Below are 17,812 nucleotides of genomic sequence, written 5' to 3' on the forward strand. Positions count from 1 at the left end.
AATGGGAGGTTCAGGGGCACCCACAGGATTGGAACATTCCCTGTAGGCACATGAGCGTGGAGGCATGGTTTTTTTTACTTGCTTGCAAAATAGGGACATATTCAGGGGACCGAGTTTCTCTTACTAGCACTCCAAGAGATTTTCACGTATATTTCTGGGTAACTTTTGCTTGAGAGCCTCCACCCTTACTCTTCCTGACACCATAGGCACTTGCCAGATTAAATCACCAATATTTTCAAGACACCCTGAGATCTCCAGGAGATGAACTAACACCACTCTGAACTATCACCAATTGCAGAATAAGACAGGCTTATTGCGTGAAACAAGTGCATGTTGCACAACATCCCTTCATGCAGCAACTAATTAGGAAGCTGAGCCATGTTACAGACTTGGGCATTATCTTTATTCTGTTTGTTGGGAGCATCACAATCACTGAAAACAACCTCTGAAGCTAACAGGAGGAAGCTGTAACAAGTGCCTTTGTAAAGCACAAGCTATGTTAAAAGACCTTCAAAACAACAAAATCCTTACGTTTTATTTCAAATGGAGCACAGAAATTAAAGTCTCCACTAGAGTACAATTTTAATTTTGCTATAACGACTAGAAAGTACTGCAGCCCTCACTGTAAAATCACTTATAATGCACCAGTGAGATGACTGGGACTGCTGTTTTACAAGTATAACAAGGCAGCATTCTGACCTGATAAAAAAAGCAAGAGCAAATTCATATATAATTCTCACTTCAAAATAAGATGCAAGTATAGTTCCACTGAATTATACATTAAACAAATGCATCCCAAGGAGCACTAGTCTCTAGAATAGGCACAGATGAAAGAGTACAATACAGATCTACTCTGTTTACATACATACACATAGATATATGTATAAGTGGGCACACACATCCCTACAACGACTCTGTACTACATAGGAATCTTACCTATTTATGTCATACTCTCCCAAGACTACCTCAAATCACTAAAATATTTAATGTCTTATGACTATCCTTTTGCTCTCAGGTTTAATAACACTTATTTTTCACCACAAGTTAAGTGATACAGAGATGAAAAAGAGAAGGAGTGAACAACTTTTCAGAGACAAAAGACAAGCAATGCTAGAAGTAAAATTGTGTAGTCTGAATAATGCATCTCTTACTCAAATCCTAAGTATTTGCTCACTATGGATTGTGGAGAACACCTGTTTTTTCATCCAAGAGTATTTTATTCTGGGCAAGCAACAGTGATTCCTGTTACGGCTCTGCCCTAGGTGATCTCAAAACAAGAAGTCTCTCTTCTGCATTGGGCATTCTGGATTTTTATTTACTTTCTTGCTAATTTTGCGTGCTGGTAGATGCTTAATAAAGGAAAAGACATATTCCTTTGCCGGAGATAATATGCTTGCCTTTAATAGAGAACAACACACAGGAGCACCATCAGATCTCCAGAAACAGGCAAGCAATGATAACAGTGTTGGGCTGTGCAGTTGTCTTTCCCTCCACCCCTGTTTGGAGACCGGCTCTCCCAGATACAGGCTGAGCTGCCTTTATTTGTGTCTGCTGTCACCTCAAGATTATCTCAATGCATTATGCATAGGGATGCATCTGAACTGAACCTGGAGATCAATGTCAGTGCAGGCTGTAGCAGCAAATAATCTTATTAGGAGTCCCCAGCTGCCAGGAGCCACAGTTACTGCTGGAGGTACTGGAGGGTACTTCTAAGTGACTGGCTTTGACCCATGTTTTTCTGATGTCCCGGCTTTCCTCTGTATGGTATATTTTTTCCTCTGGGGAGGGGGAGAAAGAAAAAGCATAAAGCTAGAGCATTTGTCAGGGCTTTTTTCATGAACTACTTCTGACATAAAAGCTCCTAAATCCAGAACAGCACAAGCATGTGAGCCATGCTGCTAAGGCAGTCTCTCAGCAGAGAGGACAGAGCTGTAACCAAGAAGTAAAATGGGGTACTCTTTTGGCTCAATCCTTTCCTTCATTTCAAGGTGTGGAAGAAGGAGCAGATGCTCGTTTCATCTTTCTGAGACTACATTTGCTACAAAGGAAAAAGGAGCCTCAAGCGTGAATCTCGTTTTCATACATATATTATCGAAATAAAGTACGTGCACACATTATTTCACAGTAAGGGTTAAACAGCAAGTATGTCAGCCAGAAGTACCTCACAAAACACTACCAAAAGACAAATCCATAGATGCAGATGGGCTGAGACATGAGGGAAAATTAAGCTGTGTTGCCACAGAGATGCAAAGACACTCCAGTTGATTCATTCCCCTGACCTCTCCCCCAAACCCACAACCAAGCTCTGACATATCTCCCAAGGGAAGAGTGGAAGCCCCGTTTCATGATTCATTTCAAATTGGACTGGACAGACCGCTACGAGATGTACTGCAGGGCAGAGATGTGTGTTAGCAAGGGAATAGTCAAGCTGCCCCAAAAGATCTTTTGTATCTAATTCTGAGGACATAAGAGATTCGTTGCAAGAGAACCCACAAATGAATTAGGGGACCAGATACATTCGGTACCCTTGACGACTGGGCTGGATGCTAGCAGCAACAGGTCTTTTTGCAGCAAAAAACCATCAAAGTTGGTGATCAGTTTTACTCTTTGAACAAATACAATTCACTTGAGGCCTAAAAGGTATATAGAGGTGTGCAAGCAGGTAGGAACCTTTGGGAAAGGCAGGAAGGGGACCCTCTTTGGAGGCATCAAGGGACAGTATGTTCTGTGGACCAATTTTTACCTTTCACTTCTGAAACCTGCCTTACAGCTAACTGTTGGCAGTGGCTTTGCTGACAAACACACAATGTTTTGACCTTACAAAGAGGGTCCATCTGAAGCCTGTGTGGTGCATCTGCATTCAACACATGGCTTCAATGATGGGTGCAAAAAAACTATGCAGACTCTGCATACTGTGTAATTTTAATCCACAGAGCATAGACTACAGGATTTGTTGATGTCTGCGGAGAAGTCCATCAGGGTATTGGGGAAGAAATACTCCCCTGAGCTTTCTTTCAAACCTTGAAAAATCCTGCCCTCTACCATCAGCCTATTATTGCTTGGATTAGTCAAGAAGCAAGAGGCCTGCAAATCCCATCCTACAGGAACAGTTTGCCTGCTAATTCTGCTTCAGCAATTTCATTTTTTATTTCCCACTGTTGCTCTTACCTGCTGCTGGTTTTCCCTTTGAGAATGCAGCCTGGCTTGTATGCATTCCCTGGTCTCCTGGAAAGCCTGTCTTTGGGACACCTCTGCTGGGTAGTGGGTACACACGCCTACAATGTTTGTACAGGAGAAGATGAGAACATTGGAGACCAGCTGCAACAAAAGAAAAAAAAAAAAGAAAAAAAAAGAGAAGAACACTTGGTTACACTTTGGAAACCTGCCATCAGTAACAAAGCACCAGCCAGAACCCAGCCCCTTCCACGACTCCTTAATCCAAGCCACACTTAAACCTCAAGCTCTCAATTCCAGTGTATTTTGCCTCTCTAGACTTTAAAATATAAAACTTCCATATATGGCCTCAAATATATGTTCTTAACACTGTGTATTACTTCATTGGTAAAAAATACAACTCCACTGGTAAGTCTGTAATCTTGCTTTTGGTAATCCAGTATCTTGGAACTATTGTGACAAAAATCTATCTAAAAATGCATCATTGCTCTGTCAGCTAAAAGTCAGCTAAGACTCATGCAGACAGATCTGACAGAGGAACACAAATATTTCCATGTTTGTGTACCTACATATCTGGCTTGAAAACATATCAAAGATAGATTAAACCATTATTTTGAAATAGTGCTTAAAATACTGAAGGGAAAATGTTGGTATTCACAAGGTTTAAGAGCACATGAAATAGATTTTTTAAATCTAGTTCCAACTAAAAATTTTATGTTACTAGATACAAAAAAATACGTTTTTACATTTCTGTGAAGATGACTACAGAAAGAATTGTTAAGTCTGAAGCATATTTGGACCGGACAAGCACAAAGGAAAAGCTACATCACTCTTCTGCTTCCATGTGGGTTGTGTTTTGCAAGGAAGCAGTCACATAACTTTTGCTGAAAACTAGTGTTGCAATCTTTTATTTCTCAACTATTTTTTAATAAAAAGGAAAAAACAAATCCATTTCCATTGGTGGCATTTGGTTCATGCAAAATGTTCAAAACTGCTTCTGATGGTGCCATGTAAATATTTCCCTTGACAGAGGTCAGTGACAGTATAACTTTTTGAGAGAACTTTTTGCATAAGCTGTACTAGAATTCCCTTTTGAGGACAGACTTATTTGAAACACCTCTCATCTCTTCTAGGAGGAAAGACTGTCAGACCTGCAAGATTCTTAAAAATAGGGATCTTTGGTCTCTTCGCTAATGAGTCCAAATATACCCTTCACCTTTATTACTATTGTACTGCAGAATAAAAAAAGGTAATTTCCAGACCAGCCCATTCCCTGAAAATACGAGGCCAGGCTCTGAAGGGCAGGAGGGGTGCAGGGCACCCCTCAAGCCCTGGGCTCACAGGGGTGCTCAGGACTCCCCAAACCAACTTGGTCACTGTGCAGGAGAGAGAAGCCACCCCCGTGTCAAAACATGGACCCACATCCCGAAGAGTAACCACCTCTCCGAGAAACTGCACTGGGATTACTCTAACTGTTTGACTACATCCATGCACTAAGGACAGCAACAATTATTTTATTAACAACTCTGCCTTGAAACAGGATTTAGGCGGAAAAACCTCATCTTTCAGCTCAAAATAAGCAGTATCTCAAGCTACAGCCAGCTGAGGGACTTCTCTCTGTGGATGGCTGCCAGTAGATGGCAACACTCCAACTTCCCAAGCTCCTGCATCAGAGTGCTGCATTTTGGGCTATGTCACCGCAATGAATTGCCACACTTATGCATCATACTGCAGTACAATAACCTGCAGGTTATAGATAGCCACTGGTGATTATCATCAATGCCAGCTACGTGTATTTGCAGGTAAGTGGTTTCCACGGAGGAAACCATTCTCATCCCCTACAGATTGCTCCGTCTATCCAAAGAGTCCACACTTTGGACAGACATAGGGGTATCAAAGGTGCAGGTCATACACATGAACATGAAATAAGTCCTGATCCTAAACTCACACATCTCCTTCACAATTATATTCTCATTCAGCTCTTTCTAAGGCTGCCTGGATCCCGCCAGATCCAAGGTCCTCCATCTCTCCCCCAAGCTGATCAGACACCAGCCAACTTCCACTCTAGATCCTGCCCAGTTACCCTAACCCAGTGCTGCATCCAATGGGCATTTGATGGTATTTTTTGCGGATAATGATAATTTTTAAGGATGAACAACCCCCCCCTTCCCCAAAACACCACCAGTGCTTATTATAATGAAGAAAGAGCTTAAAAAGAGAGTAGAAATAAAGTTTTCCTAGGAGTTACCCTGATTTCTGCTCCACAGCTGCACTGATTATGACTCACAGCCTGTGAACAACACTTCTACAAGTTCAATACAGTTACTATGGCCTCAAAGGAGTTAAGACTAAATAGCATCTTTTGCATGGCCAGATTACAGCAAGACTCCCAAATCCTCTCTGTTGGAGCTATTCAGTTGCATGGTAAGTGGAAAATTTGTTGGGGCATATAACATAGCATAAGCACGCATCATATATCTGATATGGATAAAACTGAGAGCAGAGAAGATTTTAAGGAAATATGCAGTTTTATTTTTTAATCCCCAAAATCTGCGACTTCATTTGACTTACAGTCAAAAGTGCAAACCCAAAACAAACTCCCCAAAACAGTGACTCAACTCTTGCACCAAGAACAGAAGACATGTTGTTTGGATGGCAGGCAACATATCAGGAGTTAACCAAGCAGAAAAGAGGAACAACTCAGTCCTGAAAACAAGCTCTTTTTGGGTATATCTCAGTACCAACAGAAAGTCCGCCTAGTGAAGATACCATTGTTGTGATAATGCCTTAAACAGCCGAGCTGTACCATTCAAGGCACGCGATTCATGTTATGCATTGACACCAACATTGTCAAAGGGGAGTATAAAAAACATCATCAGACTTCATTTTATTGATAACGTTTGTGGAACGCAAAGCAATTTAACTTTTCAGCACTCACTGAGATCATTTTACACAAACCCAAGGGACTTCACAGACTAATTTACAATACAGACTCAGATGACCATGCTTCATCAAGTAGGATTAAAAACTATATTGCAATGTAATTTTTAAGTAGCAGGGGACAGACACCCATAAATACTGTTAAGCAGAAACTCATTTAATTCACAGCATGGCATCTTTGCAACACCCTGAAACATAAGGGGAGAAATTACATTGTAATGTTAGAGTATCAAAGATCTGCAGAGATTTAAAACTGAAGCTCCTACTATTTGCAGCAACACTTGTTATGTGAGCAAGTGCATTTTGTTCAATATCTGTTCACAATTTTCTTCACAGGTGTTTTAAAATATATTAAAGCAAAAAAAAAAAGAACTTTCTAATCTCATTAATTATTTTCACAGTTCTCTGTTTTAATAAAATAAATTTATATCCTGTTTGCCAAATGGTACTACTTGCTTATCAGTTTCCTTGCCATTTTGCTATGGTAACCAGCTTCAGTCCCAGGAGGAAAGAGATGATGTAGATATTAAAAAACTGATTCCCTGAGCTCCATGGCCTGAGAAGTAAAAACACATTATGGCAACTATTTCAGACAATCTGTGCTTGAAGAGCTGTTCAAGACAATGGGAAAATATAATTGTCTATTTTGTAGTTGATATCCTTCCCCTGCCTGGCTGGAGATTTAGACTAAGAAGATTCCTACCCTTTTGATTTTGGAAAATAATAGTTTATAGAAGACTATTTCACTTACATATAACTCTAGATAAGCTATTAAACCTGTCTTCAGTATTGCCATATTTGAGTATTTCATAAAGTAAGACGTTTACTCTTACAGCATCTGCGTGTGGCAGACAAATGCTATTACCCTGATGCTACCGAGGCAGAGTTTTTTAAGGTAATTCAGTATGAAAGAAAAAGCTATGTACTATGAGGGATTTTCAAAAACCACTGCGACTTCTTAGTTCCACTGGAATAACAGATCACTCAATCTCAAACAAAACAGGCCAGACGGTTTCTAGTCACTTTGGTTTCACCGCACAAACAGAGCGCTACAATCCTTTTGTTGAATCCCTTGCAGGAAACCGTTTTCAATACTTTTTCCCTTGGTGACTGAAGGAAAAAAAGAGAGAGATGGAAACAGTTTAGTTCCACATGTTCTAGGAGTTATGAAAACCTGGTGTTACAAAATCAAAATTGAGAACTAAATTTGGCCTGACACTATTGTTACAAAATTGATGTTTTGGGCGTTTCAGGCCAGTCTGAGGAAGAACCGGGATGGCTAAGAGACCAGGGGAGAGCCTCCAGATCACCACAAGCTGAAAAAAGTATCAGCTCGCACCAATATTGCCACACTTCTCCCTGCTGTGTTTCTATTTGATTATTCTTCAAACACCAGATGCTATTCAATATGTAATTAAGCGACAACAACATGCTTAGGAAGGATAGTGTCAAGATAAATTTTGATAGTTCCCTACCTCTGCCAGAGCAAACAAGGCTGGTTACTGACATGAGAAGTCGGGCTGTATTCCTTGGAATATCACCGCTTATTATAAAAATCACAGCTTCTGTTTTTTGCCAAGTTACTCTGCATTGGTCCACTTCTCTTGCAGAGGCTCAGGATTATTTCTCTTCTGAGATCACAGCACTAGGCTATTCCCTGTTAGTTTCCAACACACCATTAATCAGTATTTTGTTCTCCTATTTATTTTTAATTAAAAAAAAATACTGTTTTGATATTTTCATAAAGTCCTATTTTGAAAACAACTACATTTTAAGCTTTTACTGTGGGGCAGTAAAACTGTCACAGGGAGAAGGAAAGCACATACATGGAGATTAAAAAGTCATGCAAAACAATCTAGAGCAAACAAAAAACTACATATCCCTTCTTTCCAGAGTGTGACACTGCTCTGCCTCTGCTTTCCAGTTCTCATGATACTCACCCAATACTAAATTTTTTGTTAAATCAATTATCAGTGCTTTTAACAGCTAGGTTAAAAGCAGATAACAACTGAGTTCCTAGACTATATTTCATAGTGGTTGTATACTGAATTGACAAATCAGACCAACTATTAATGGCAGGGGCAGACACTGAAATTAGCTTTACTTTGAGAGTTCCTTTTCTTAACCATGAAAAAATATTATAAAATATTTAATATTTCTCTGAAACAATGTAAGAACAAAAGCTCTAGCTATCGAAGATATTTCTACAGCACCTATGTGTGCAATCCTGAATTGGAAGTACAGATAAATTCTAAAGATAAAAAGCACAAACATTATGAAAAAATGTTGTTGCTATAAGGTATACCTGGTGCTGTTCTTTAAACACTTTCCCTGAACAGCAATTAACCCTGTATTGCCTCTTTATATACTACTTTCTAATAAAAAAAATTGGAGCAGCTACGGAGCTAAAGGCATAATGAAAATTAAAAAGAAAGACAACATCAGCTGGCTCCAAGATCAAATTACTCATGTACTTGCGCTGTATATACAACAACATCTTTCATTTCCCAGAGCTACAACTAGTAGAGCTCTAAGATAGTGAAAACTTCTAGATTATGCTAGAAAGATAATTAAACAGTTAAAGTCATATGGTCTTCTCCCAGTGTTTGGCCAGTAAAGAACAGGGTAAGTACTAGTGAAGAAATTAGGAGTAGTTTTTTTTATTTTAAATCTGACAAGTACTTCTACTGAGTACTTGAAATAACTGCAACAACAAAAGATTACGTCAATACACCAGAGTCTAAGAACAAATTTTCTGAAGTTGCTATATGGTGCCTTCCCTCTCTGGTCTGCTGCCTCTGTGCAGCAACCACTTACTTGGATTTCGAGCTGAACAGATAATTGGTTACAGCCACTATCTTCCAAAGACTTCTCTAAGTGTGCTTTATGCACACAAGTAGTGCCACTGAAGCCAGCTCTGAAAGTTTAAATGCTTCCCTAAGTCATAGTATAATTTAACTATGCCAGAGTAGCAGAATTTATTAGAGAGTGACGCTCCAGATACGCAGCAAATCTCTTCACTTGATGTTGAGAACAAAAAATTTCTTTGCAGAAATACTTCTGAAACTTTTTTGCATATTCCTTCTATTTGGGAAGCCTACAAGGAGCAAAAGCTGTCTACTTTAATCTTTCAACTAGATTCTGTATTCAGCATAAAGTTACTTGCTGAGAGCAAAGCAGTGGTATTTTGGCTGAAAACACTAAAAGAACCCTTATGCCACTTGTGAATGTCTCTGTTCAAGAATTACAATCAATAAAAACATTACACTGAAGCTATCCATTCTGTGTATTTCTGTGACCACCTCACCTCCCAGCCCAGGTATATGTTGATCTCTTAGATGTGATGCTCTGTTCTCCCATGGGAAAGTCAAACAAGTATTTTGCCCCACCTAAGTTCGTTCTTTCTTTAGAATACAAAATGATTTTAAAGTTTACCTTTTAAATACATGGTTGCAGGTAGAGACATAATACACTACCCCCCTCACCCGGCGCAGAAAATTAAGATTTTTATATTTTTCAATTCTTCCAGTTGTTTCAGAAGGCATCAAAATGTTTGATTGTGCTTTCTTAATTTTAATGGCTCACACCTTATTCTACAACATTTTAATTCATTTAAATTTCATTTACATTTGTTGCAATTGCAAACCTTCCATGCATTCTTTCCCTCTTATTGCCATACAGAATACAGTATTTATGATTTGGGGTTTTTTATAATTAAAACCTTTAAATCCCGATTTTATTAAAGAACAAAGCATTACCAATAGAGACGTATTTTCCTTAAGAGAAAACATTCCTACATCAAACTGATGAATTCTACTTCCCTATCACTGTTTTATTAACAATTTTTTCTGCTGGGATTTCCATGAGATCCTATTTTCTTTGGCTACTAAATGATAAGGTTAAGAAGAGGAGAATAGACTGTCCTGACCTAATCTTGGTGTAACAGCAGCTAAAAGAAGTATTTCTGTGTCTAAATTTTCCTGGAACTCTATCACGAACCCAGCTAAGCATCCTCTGTATGGTGGCACAGCCTGGTGGGGAGGAAGTGCTGCCCTTTGCTAGCAACAAAATAGTAGACAAGGAGATTGCCATGTCCTGTCGTCCATCCTCACTGAATCTCCGTGGCAACCAAGTTTCTATGCATCTTCACACTTAACATACTTTAGGAGCTACGAATCAGCACTGGTTTTCATGTGAGGATCCTTGATGGTGAACCAGATGAGGCAAGCCGACAGCCCATGGCTAAGCAGGAGATTGCAGCCACGTGGGAAGCCGCCACTCAAGGGGAAACATGCAGTGGCCCTTGGATGCAAGAGTGAGACCCTGAAACAACTTATGGAAAGGCTTCTTCTGCTGAAACAGGGACATTTCCCCTTTCCCTTCCCCTGTTAATGATTCAACCCCTGCTTTACTATTTAAATTACCACCTCTTAAGTCTTTGCAACCAGGCTCTCTCCTTCAACTCCAATGGCTTCTTATCTTAAGAGATGGAACACCAGCCAGGTGCCTCTCCTCAGCACAGAGAGCTGAGCACAAGCTGCAAGTTTGGCCAATTTCAAATCTGCTGTGGCAGCCTCCAGAAGGAACAACATGCTAGAAATGGAGGGCTGGGATTGCCACAGCTCTCACAAGCAATACTGGGCAGTGGGTTAGTCGGAGCATGTTTAACACTCCAGCTCACTTAACCTGACCCTAGTGAAAACGCATTTGTACCATGAGTGAATTCATCCCCCTGAAAGTCTGTTTATTTCTGATCCATAGAGGTACCTATGTGTCAAAGACTTCAGCAACCAAATACAACCTTCTTGAAGTAAAAGCTCTTCAAAAAGGACTTCAAACACTAGGTACATCTCTTTGAGGTCGCAAAAGTGGATGAAAGCTCCTAGTCTTTCTGTGCATGACTCACAGCTGTCACTGGGTAAACATCTTCACACAGAAAGTATGTCAAGATAATTTTGACAACTGTACAAAATTTGCCCAGATGCATGATAGCTTAGGCAATTTAGACAATGACCTTAGTTAAGAAAATTAAGCAAAGCTCTGATACTCCAGCAAAATCAGTTGTTCTGCAAATGATTGTAAGCATATTTGAGTTGTCTTTATGCCACTCCCACCTGCTCGTGCACTCCTAAGGTGGGAGGAGCTGTTCATGTAAGAAGATACAATAGGTGTTAATTTAAAAGGTGTTAATAGAAAACACTGTAATTGAATAGAAGTTGGATTAAGAAGAGTCTGGTTATGCTTTTGCGATTCTCCACAATGCCTCTGAAGCTAAGGGAAGCTGTGATCCATCAGTGAGGAGAAAGGTCAAGAAATGTCCTTGATTCATCTTTATATCGTATTTCCTTCCCTATCTGGTGGAAAGGATGTGAGGAAGGGAAGCCAAATGCTTAGGTTTTCTATCAGGCCCTCTTAAAATTAGTCCACTAGACTGAAACACACATGAAACTCCGTTTAATACATGCTAACTAACTCAACAAGGAAATACATATGCTGATTTGACCCATGAGAAGAGCAGAATTTTGTTTACTTTGCTTTTCTGCATTTTTTTTTTGTTTGGATCAGGTTGTGCCTGGCAGCCATACTACCTACATGATCTCAGCAGAAGAGAACTCTGCAGCCCAACCTGTAGGATCCCAGTTCTTCACAGTCACCTCCACAGCTGCCACTACCTGCCCTCTCCATCCTCCTGGCAAAGGATGCGCTGCCAGCAAACACACTTCACAGAGAAGTATATTCCCAAGACCTGTGGTTGCTTTCAATGGCTATGAGAAAAAATATTCGCACTAAATAAGCAAAATCATGAAGATCAACACCCCTCTGCTTCCCTGCCATCACACTGCATCCTGATCCTTAGTGTTTCTGGGAATATTTCTGGGAGCCCTGGACTCAGATACAGGCAGCGCATCACCCCTTATCTTCCGTAGTCATTTAAGCACAGGCATCACCTCCAGGTCACTGGGAAAACAAAAATATTTATCTAGTTACATGAAAGTCTTATTTATCTGGGAAAAAAGAACATTCTCCAGTTGCTCAGCAGGCAGCAATGAGTGCCCTAAATATGGTCTGTAAAATATAAAAATTGTTATTTCCCAAGCATTTAGAATGTGTGTTTTTGGGAGGTGGTGAGTTAGGCTGGTTTTGTTTGTTCGTGTGGGAAGAAATGTAAAATTGGAGAAAGAATGGAATACAGCTGGATATTTCAGTTTTGATTTAAAGAAGACCTCCTTTCTTCTTCTGTTGCTGGGTTTGAAATCAATCTGGGGCAGCTTGCCCACAAGCTATGCTCATTCATATTAACATCCCTATACCAACATATATTTTTAATAAACAAAATTTACCAAGCACCACCAGCAAAGTTTGAACTCTTGAAGTGAAGCAGTGGCTTGTACCAGATGAGGTGAAGAAGCAGCATTCATAGCAGATAGCAAAGATTGTGCGCAGCCACCACTAATACACAAGTCAATCTACTGGATCACAACTGAATACTCTCCTTTAAAAGCCGATGTGCGGTTTTGCCAGCTATTACAGTAAACTAAGCTTACTTCTGAATGAGAGAGGTTGCATAGAAGTCCGAGATTCGTTATCATATCTTATCATTTGGCTGCTTGAGCAGTTGAGCATACCGATCTCTAAACAGATTTGGTTTCAACAACACAAAACCTATCGGTAGGCAAATTCCCAACCAAATTTTAACTGAGCACAACAGACAGCTCGAAGGCACATTCCTTGGCCTTCAGCTTCGTCATACTGAATTTCAATGGTCTACAGTAATACAATAAAGATTTTACAGAGAAGCGCTAAAAGACTCTTCAGAATTGTTTATAAAGACAAGACAAGCTAACGACAATGGTTGTGACCGGCTCTGTTTATAACACAAATTACACAAGACAATTTAGCCTGTCTTCATTTCATTAGATACAACCCCTCTTCTCTCTACCTTCAGAGCTGCACTACTTCACTCTTCATGTGTCTTTCATTCTGCCTTCTTTATATGGTAATTCTCGTTATTATCCACCCTGGACTTCTTTCTCAGCTCCCCAGTCCTGTCTTTCCCCCCAAACACACACACAAAGGCATGGCCTTACAATTCCAGGACCAAACCAAATTAGTATTTTTAAGTTAGCCAAGGTGAACCTCATTCTTTTTTGATAGCTCCAACAATTTGGTTACTCTGCTACCATGAGCTTTTGACAGTGTATGTTACAGGGCACAGCTTTAATTGCTTTGCAGAATCTGAAGGAGAATATTTCAAGGTATACTTTTGAGGCATATGTATTGAAAACATTATCCAAGTCCCATACCACAAGACTGCATCATCAATTTCTGTAAGCATTATGAAATGGTAGGAAGCTGGATTCTTGAATCAAGATATGCTATAGCTGAAGGTTATTTTTGCTAGGATCTTAAACCTGCTTTTTCTCACTGTCAAACGTATAAGATGAATATACTGAAAATATTGGCATTACGATACTGTAAAAATTCAAATGTTTAACAGAAACAAACAAATCAACCCCACTTTGCTGGAGATGCAGAGTTTGGAAGAGTCTTTGAATTCTGACAATCGAAGTAAGCTGGTCTGCTGAGAATTGGGCAGGATATAAAGAAAATAAATCCAAATTTCTGTAGCTAGTGGAAAATTTTGAGTCTGTAATTGAGCATGTACTTTTTTTCTCCCAAAGATCATTACCAGAGATTATGCAGCTGAATAGGTTTTCTGAGGTGAACTTAAAATAGGCCTAATATCATACTAACCTCCCCAAGAGGATACTGTACACCACAGAATTGGACTTTGAAAAACAGTGAATTATGAATATTTAAAGTAACCTAATCTGAGGAAGACAGACAGAAAAAAATAGATAGTACTTATTTTCGGAATTTTTTGTAATATGACAACAAGACAGCAAAGGACCTAAGAGACCTTATGGACTACGTAGTTCATTCCCCACTTGCCTCTTAAAAAACTGTCATATCCAAAAATTGATACAAAATTCTGCTGAAGTTTAAAGGGCACTAAATAGCAGTACTTGCTTTTATTATATTATATACAGTATTTCTCTTAATATATCCCAAAGAGACACTTAACTTTCCCTGGAGTGGACAATATTGATCATAAACAAATTAGCTTGCAATCTACTTTCCCTGCCATCATCATCTGTTGCATCACTGCTTAAATATTTAGTCATGGCATTAGATTTTTCATTTCCGAGAATACAGAACCTGTGCACTTGTCCTTGCCTAGTAAGCCTTTCACAAATCAGCACTTGTATTATGTGGAGATTTATTAGTATACTTCAAAACAAAATGAGTTTATGAAAAATACTTCAAACGTGGAAGGTAACTGGATAAATAATTGCTTAAAGAGGAAAAACATAGCTGAGAGAGGTTTTGCTATCTACTGAAAACCAGGTACAGTTATTGCCTTTATATCCGGGAAATGAGAGCCACATAAAATAAAATACAGAATTTATCAAGATATAATAATAATAAAAAATGGTACAAAGTGGTGTAAAATCTTTCAGTATGTGATCAGTTCTATGACTGTGCTTTGAAATCATAGATTGGTTCTCTGCCATGCTACTGTAATGTGATATCATTTGTCGGTCTAAATCCAATAGGGAGCTCCTAAGCCACTTTTGATAGGATAAAGATATTGGATCCAGTTCTTTTCTTACCAGTTTAGCTTTATCAACTTAAGAGAGATAGAACTAGACAAAATGATTAATTATATCTCTGAGATCTTATCTCATCAAACACTTCTTAGTGCTTTACAATAATCAGTCATAAGCAAATATGAGATATCCCTTCAAAGGCAAAGCAGGTGGTCCTTGACAGATAGCAGTGATAACTGATACATCATCTGGTGCACAGAAGGCCCAAACACATCCTGCTGCAGAGCTGGTAAAGTAACAGTGAACAGAAGAAAAAGAGAAAGGATGGTGAAGGTCATAATTCCAGACAGGCAGTGCAAAGCCAGGAGAATACAGAAACAGAACAGACTAGAACAAAAGACTTAAATGGATCTTTTCTGCCATTGACTTCCTTCATCCCTTGAGGTCTCCAAGACAGTCTTTAAAACCAACTGCTCTTTTGAGAACGTCAAATACCTTTCCTAAACAAAGGGTAGAAAAGTTTCTCAGAATGGTTCCATCAGAAGTTCCAGAAAATAGTCATGCAACTCTTAAAAGACAAAACACAAAATACACCAACTCAGATGTATCTTATTTGCGTATGAATAAAAAACCTCCAAACCCTATTACTTTTTAAGAAACTATTTCAGAAATTTGTAGCAGAAATCAACTGATAAAACCAACTATTTCAACGATCCGATGCTAAGCCATTGGCATAATGCCAGGCATCACAAACAGTACTGACCACAGCTAAGTTTGTCTAATACTTTTGTTATTACCAGAACCTGGGCAAAAATTTCTTATGTTGTTATCTATCAGTTTGTTTGTTGCATTCATGTTTAACTGAAAAGTTCACAATGTCTAGGTAGTTTTGGAAAACACACCAACAAAAAGGGGGTGGGAGGGGAGAGAAGGGAGAGTGTGGTAGAACCTCAGAAGAGGCAGAATCCAAACCAAACGGGACAGAAGAGGGAAATGGAGATAGAGAAGCGGAGATCAGAACAGGGAGCCAGGACTAGTAAGTTATGGACAGAGAAGCACAAACATCTGCACTTTTTCTGGAATGATTACACGTTTCCTTCTTATAGAACCTGAAATCAACCTACTATTTTTTTCCCACTGTTTTTCTGCCCCCAAAATAACTTCCGCTCAATAACAAACTACGTGTACAGTCCCTTGACCTGGCAGGTCTGCAAAGAACCAAATGGTCTCTGTTGCTACACCTCGCTGGTAGAGAATGTAACTATTAAACACTGTGTTTGTCCTGGGACTGCCTTAAACAAGGGGAGTGAACGGAGGCTGCAGCGGCCACCTAAACGCTGAATAGCTCACAGGCAAGATTTTATCAGTTTCAAACAAGGCTCAGTAGGCAATGTGTCACATACCCTAGCATGAGTGCCCAACTTCATAGATTCAATTTGGCCTTAAAATATCACTTTTACAGTGTAACATTCCTATATCTGATTTATCAGCACCGAACAGATCAGGAAGAACTATCTTACAAATGGGTGTTTAATTAGTTCAGAGCAAGCTGTGCTCCTTTCAAAGAGAAACTAGTTGGAAAACCGGCACTAAGTTTTATTGGAATTTCAATGTGTTTGATACAAGTGAATATCCAGGACTTGGACTCCATGGAGCATATTTACCTTCCCCACCATTTCCTACCACCACAGATGGGTCAGATGCTAGCATCTAATCATGATTTCATCCAACTATGCACACATCTGGTCTAAACAACAGGAATTAAAATGCTAGGAGTTATCTATCCACAACAATGAAGGAAAGGAATTAGACATTGAAATAAGGTTGGGCTACTTCCCATGCCTTTCTTTAATTCAAGGAATGTGAGCAGTGATTTCTTGGGGGAGGGGAAGGTTAGAGAAAGAAAGACCTAAAGTGTACATTTTCCTAAGTCCACTATCCTATATACTATCATAAAAGCCGCTGGAAGTGGAAGTCAATGTAGCTGACACTGAACAGTAAAGAAACTTGGTTGATCATGAAGTGCCTCTTTGCAAGCATGCCTTCTCAGCTCTGCTCCTGCTTCTCAATTTGAGTGCCTAACATCAGTTCCAGCATCAAAGGAATAAAAGATGCACCTGGCAGTAACAGCTTCCACTTTAGGGAGAAAAAGGTCAGCCCTTGGTCTGAATGCAGATAGAGAATGTGCTCAATACAACAGTTCCTAAAGTGTCTGGAAGCAGTCAAAGATCCCCGACATCGAAAATCGTCTTATTAACAGCAGGTGCAATTCCCTCAGGGGAGGTGAACAACCCTATGCCACGGCATCTCAATTTTTCCCCAGCTCTGCAGAATTGCCTCAGTCCAACTACAGTTAAATGTCACCCAGCAGGTGTTCAGTCAAGCCCCTTTTTAGCTACTCTGTAACAGCTGTATCAAACAGACAACACACATTTCTTCATGCTATCTTATGATTAGAAAGACAGGTAGTCTACATCTCTCCTCATCTAAGTATGTAAGGTTTCTATTTCTGTACTCCAGTGTTCCTTGACACAGCTTATACAATAATCCATCACCAGCAAGCACTAGGCAATTAAATACCTTTGGCCCCTCTAAACTATTTCCACTTTCACCATGCCCAATTTCAGAATACTTGATAGAGGACACAACACAGGAAGCACAGCAAGGAAATGGACAACGTGGGAACCTACCCTACTCATGAGAAAGGTTTCAGGCAAGTGGGCAGTGGTCCCAGACTACTACCTTCACCCCTGTCCTTAACACATACCATGGCCATGTCCATGATATCTTTCGCCAACCACTCTTGACACCTGCTCAATGTGCGGAGCGCACTGCTGATCAAGGAACTAATGCTGCTTCTAGACTGTGCTGTGGCTTGAAGACAGGCTGGTCTGAGGGGATCCCAAGGATGCAAGGCACTGCCAGAGCTCCTCCACTACAACGTCCTTTCCCCAGAAGGGGCAGTTTGAAGAATTTACAGGAAAGTCCTTTCTCCTCCTCCAAGGAAGGAGGTCAAATTCTCCAACTCCAAGGTTGAATACTTGGAACTGCTTCCCAAGGGAGGCTGGATGCCCTTGCTCCCATGG

The 17,812-nt window shown here is 39.8% G+C and overlaps 1 protein-coding gene across 1 annotated transcript in view; it reads right to left on the reverse strand.

Annotated features, from left to right (window-relative positions):
- ADCY5 (adenylate cyclase 5) overlaps window positions 1–17,812 on the reverse strand; it is a 218,182-nt gene that overhangs the window by 85,983 nt on the left and 114,387 nt on the right. The window contains 1 exon segment of the mRNA XM_010568815.1: window positions 3,169–3,318. Within this exon segment, the coding sequence (XP_010567117.1) occupies window positions 3,169–3,318 (150 nt within the window).

This window comes from Haliaeetus leucocephalus, unplaced genomic scaffold (genome assembly GCF_000737465.1).
Source record: "Haliaeetus leucocephalus isolate CR32 unplaced genomic scaffold, Haliaeetus_leucocephalus-4.0 Scaffold1, whole genome shotgun sequence".
In the NCBI taxonomy this organism is placed as follows: domain Eukaryota; kingdom Metazoa; phylum Chordata; class Aves; order Accipitriformes; family Accipitridae; genus Haliaeetus; species Haliaeetus leucocephalus.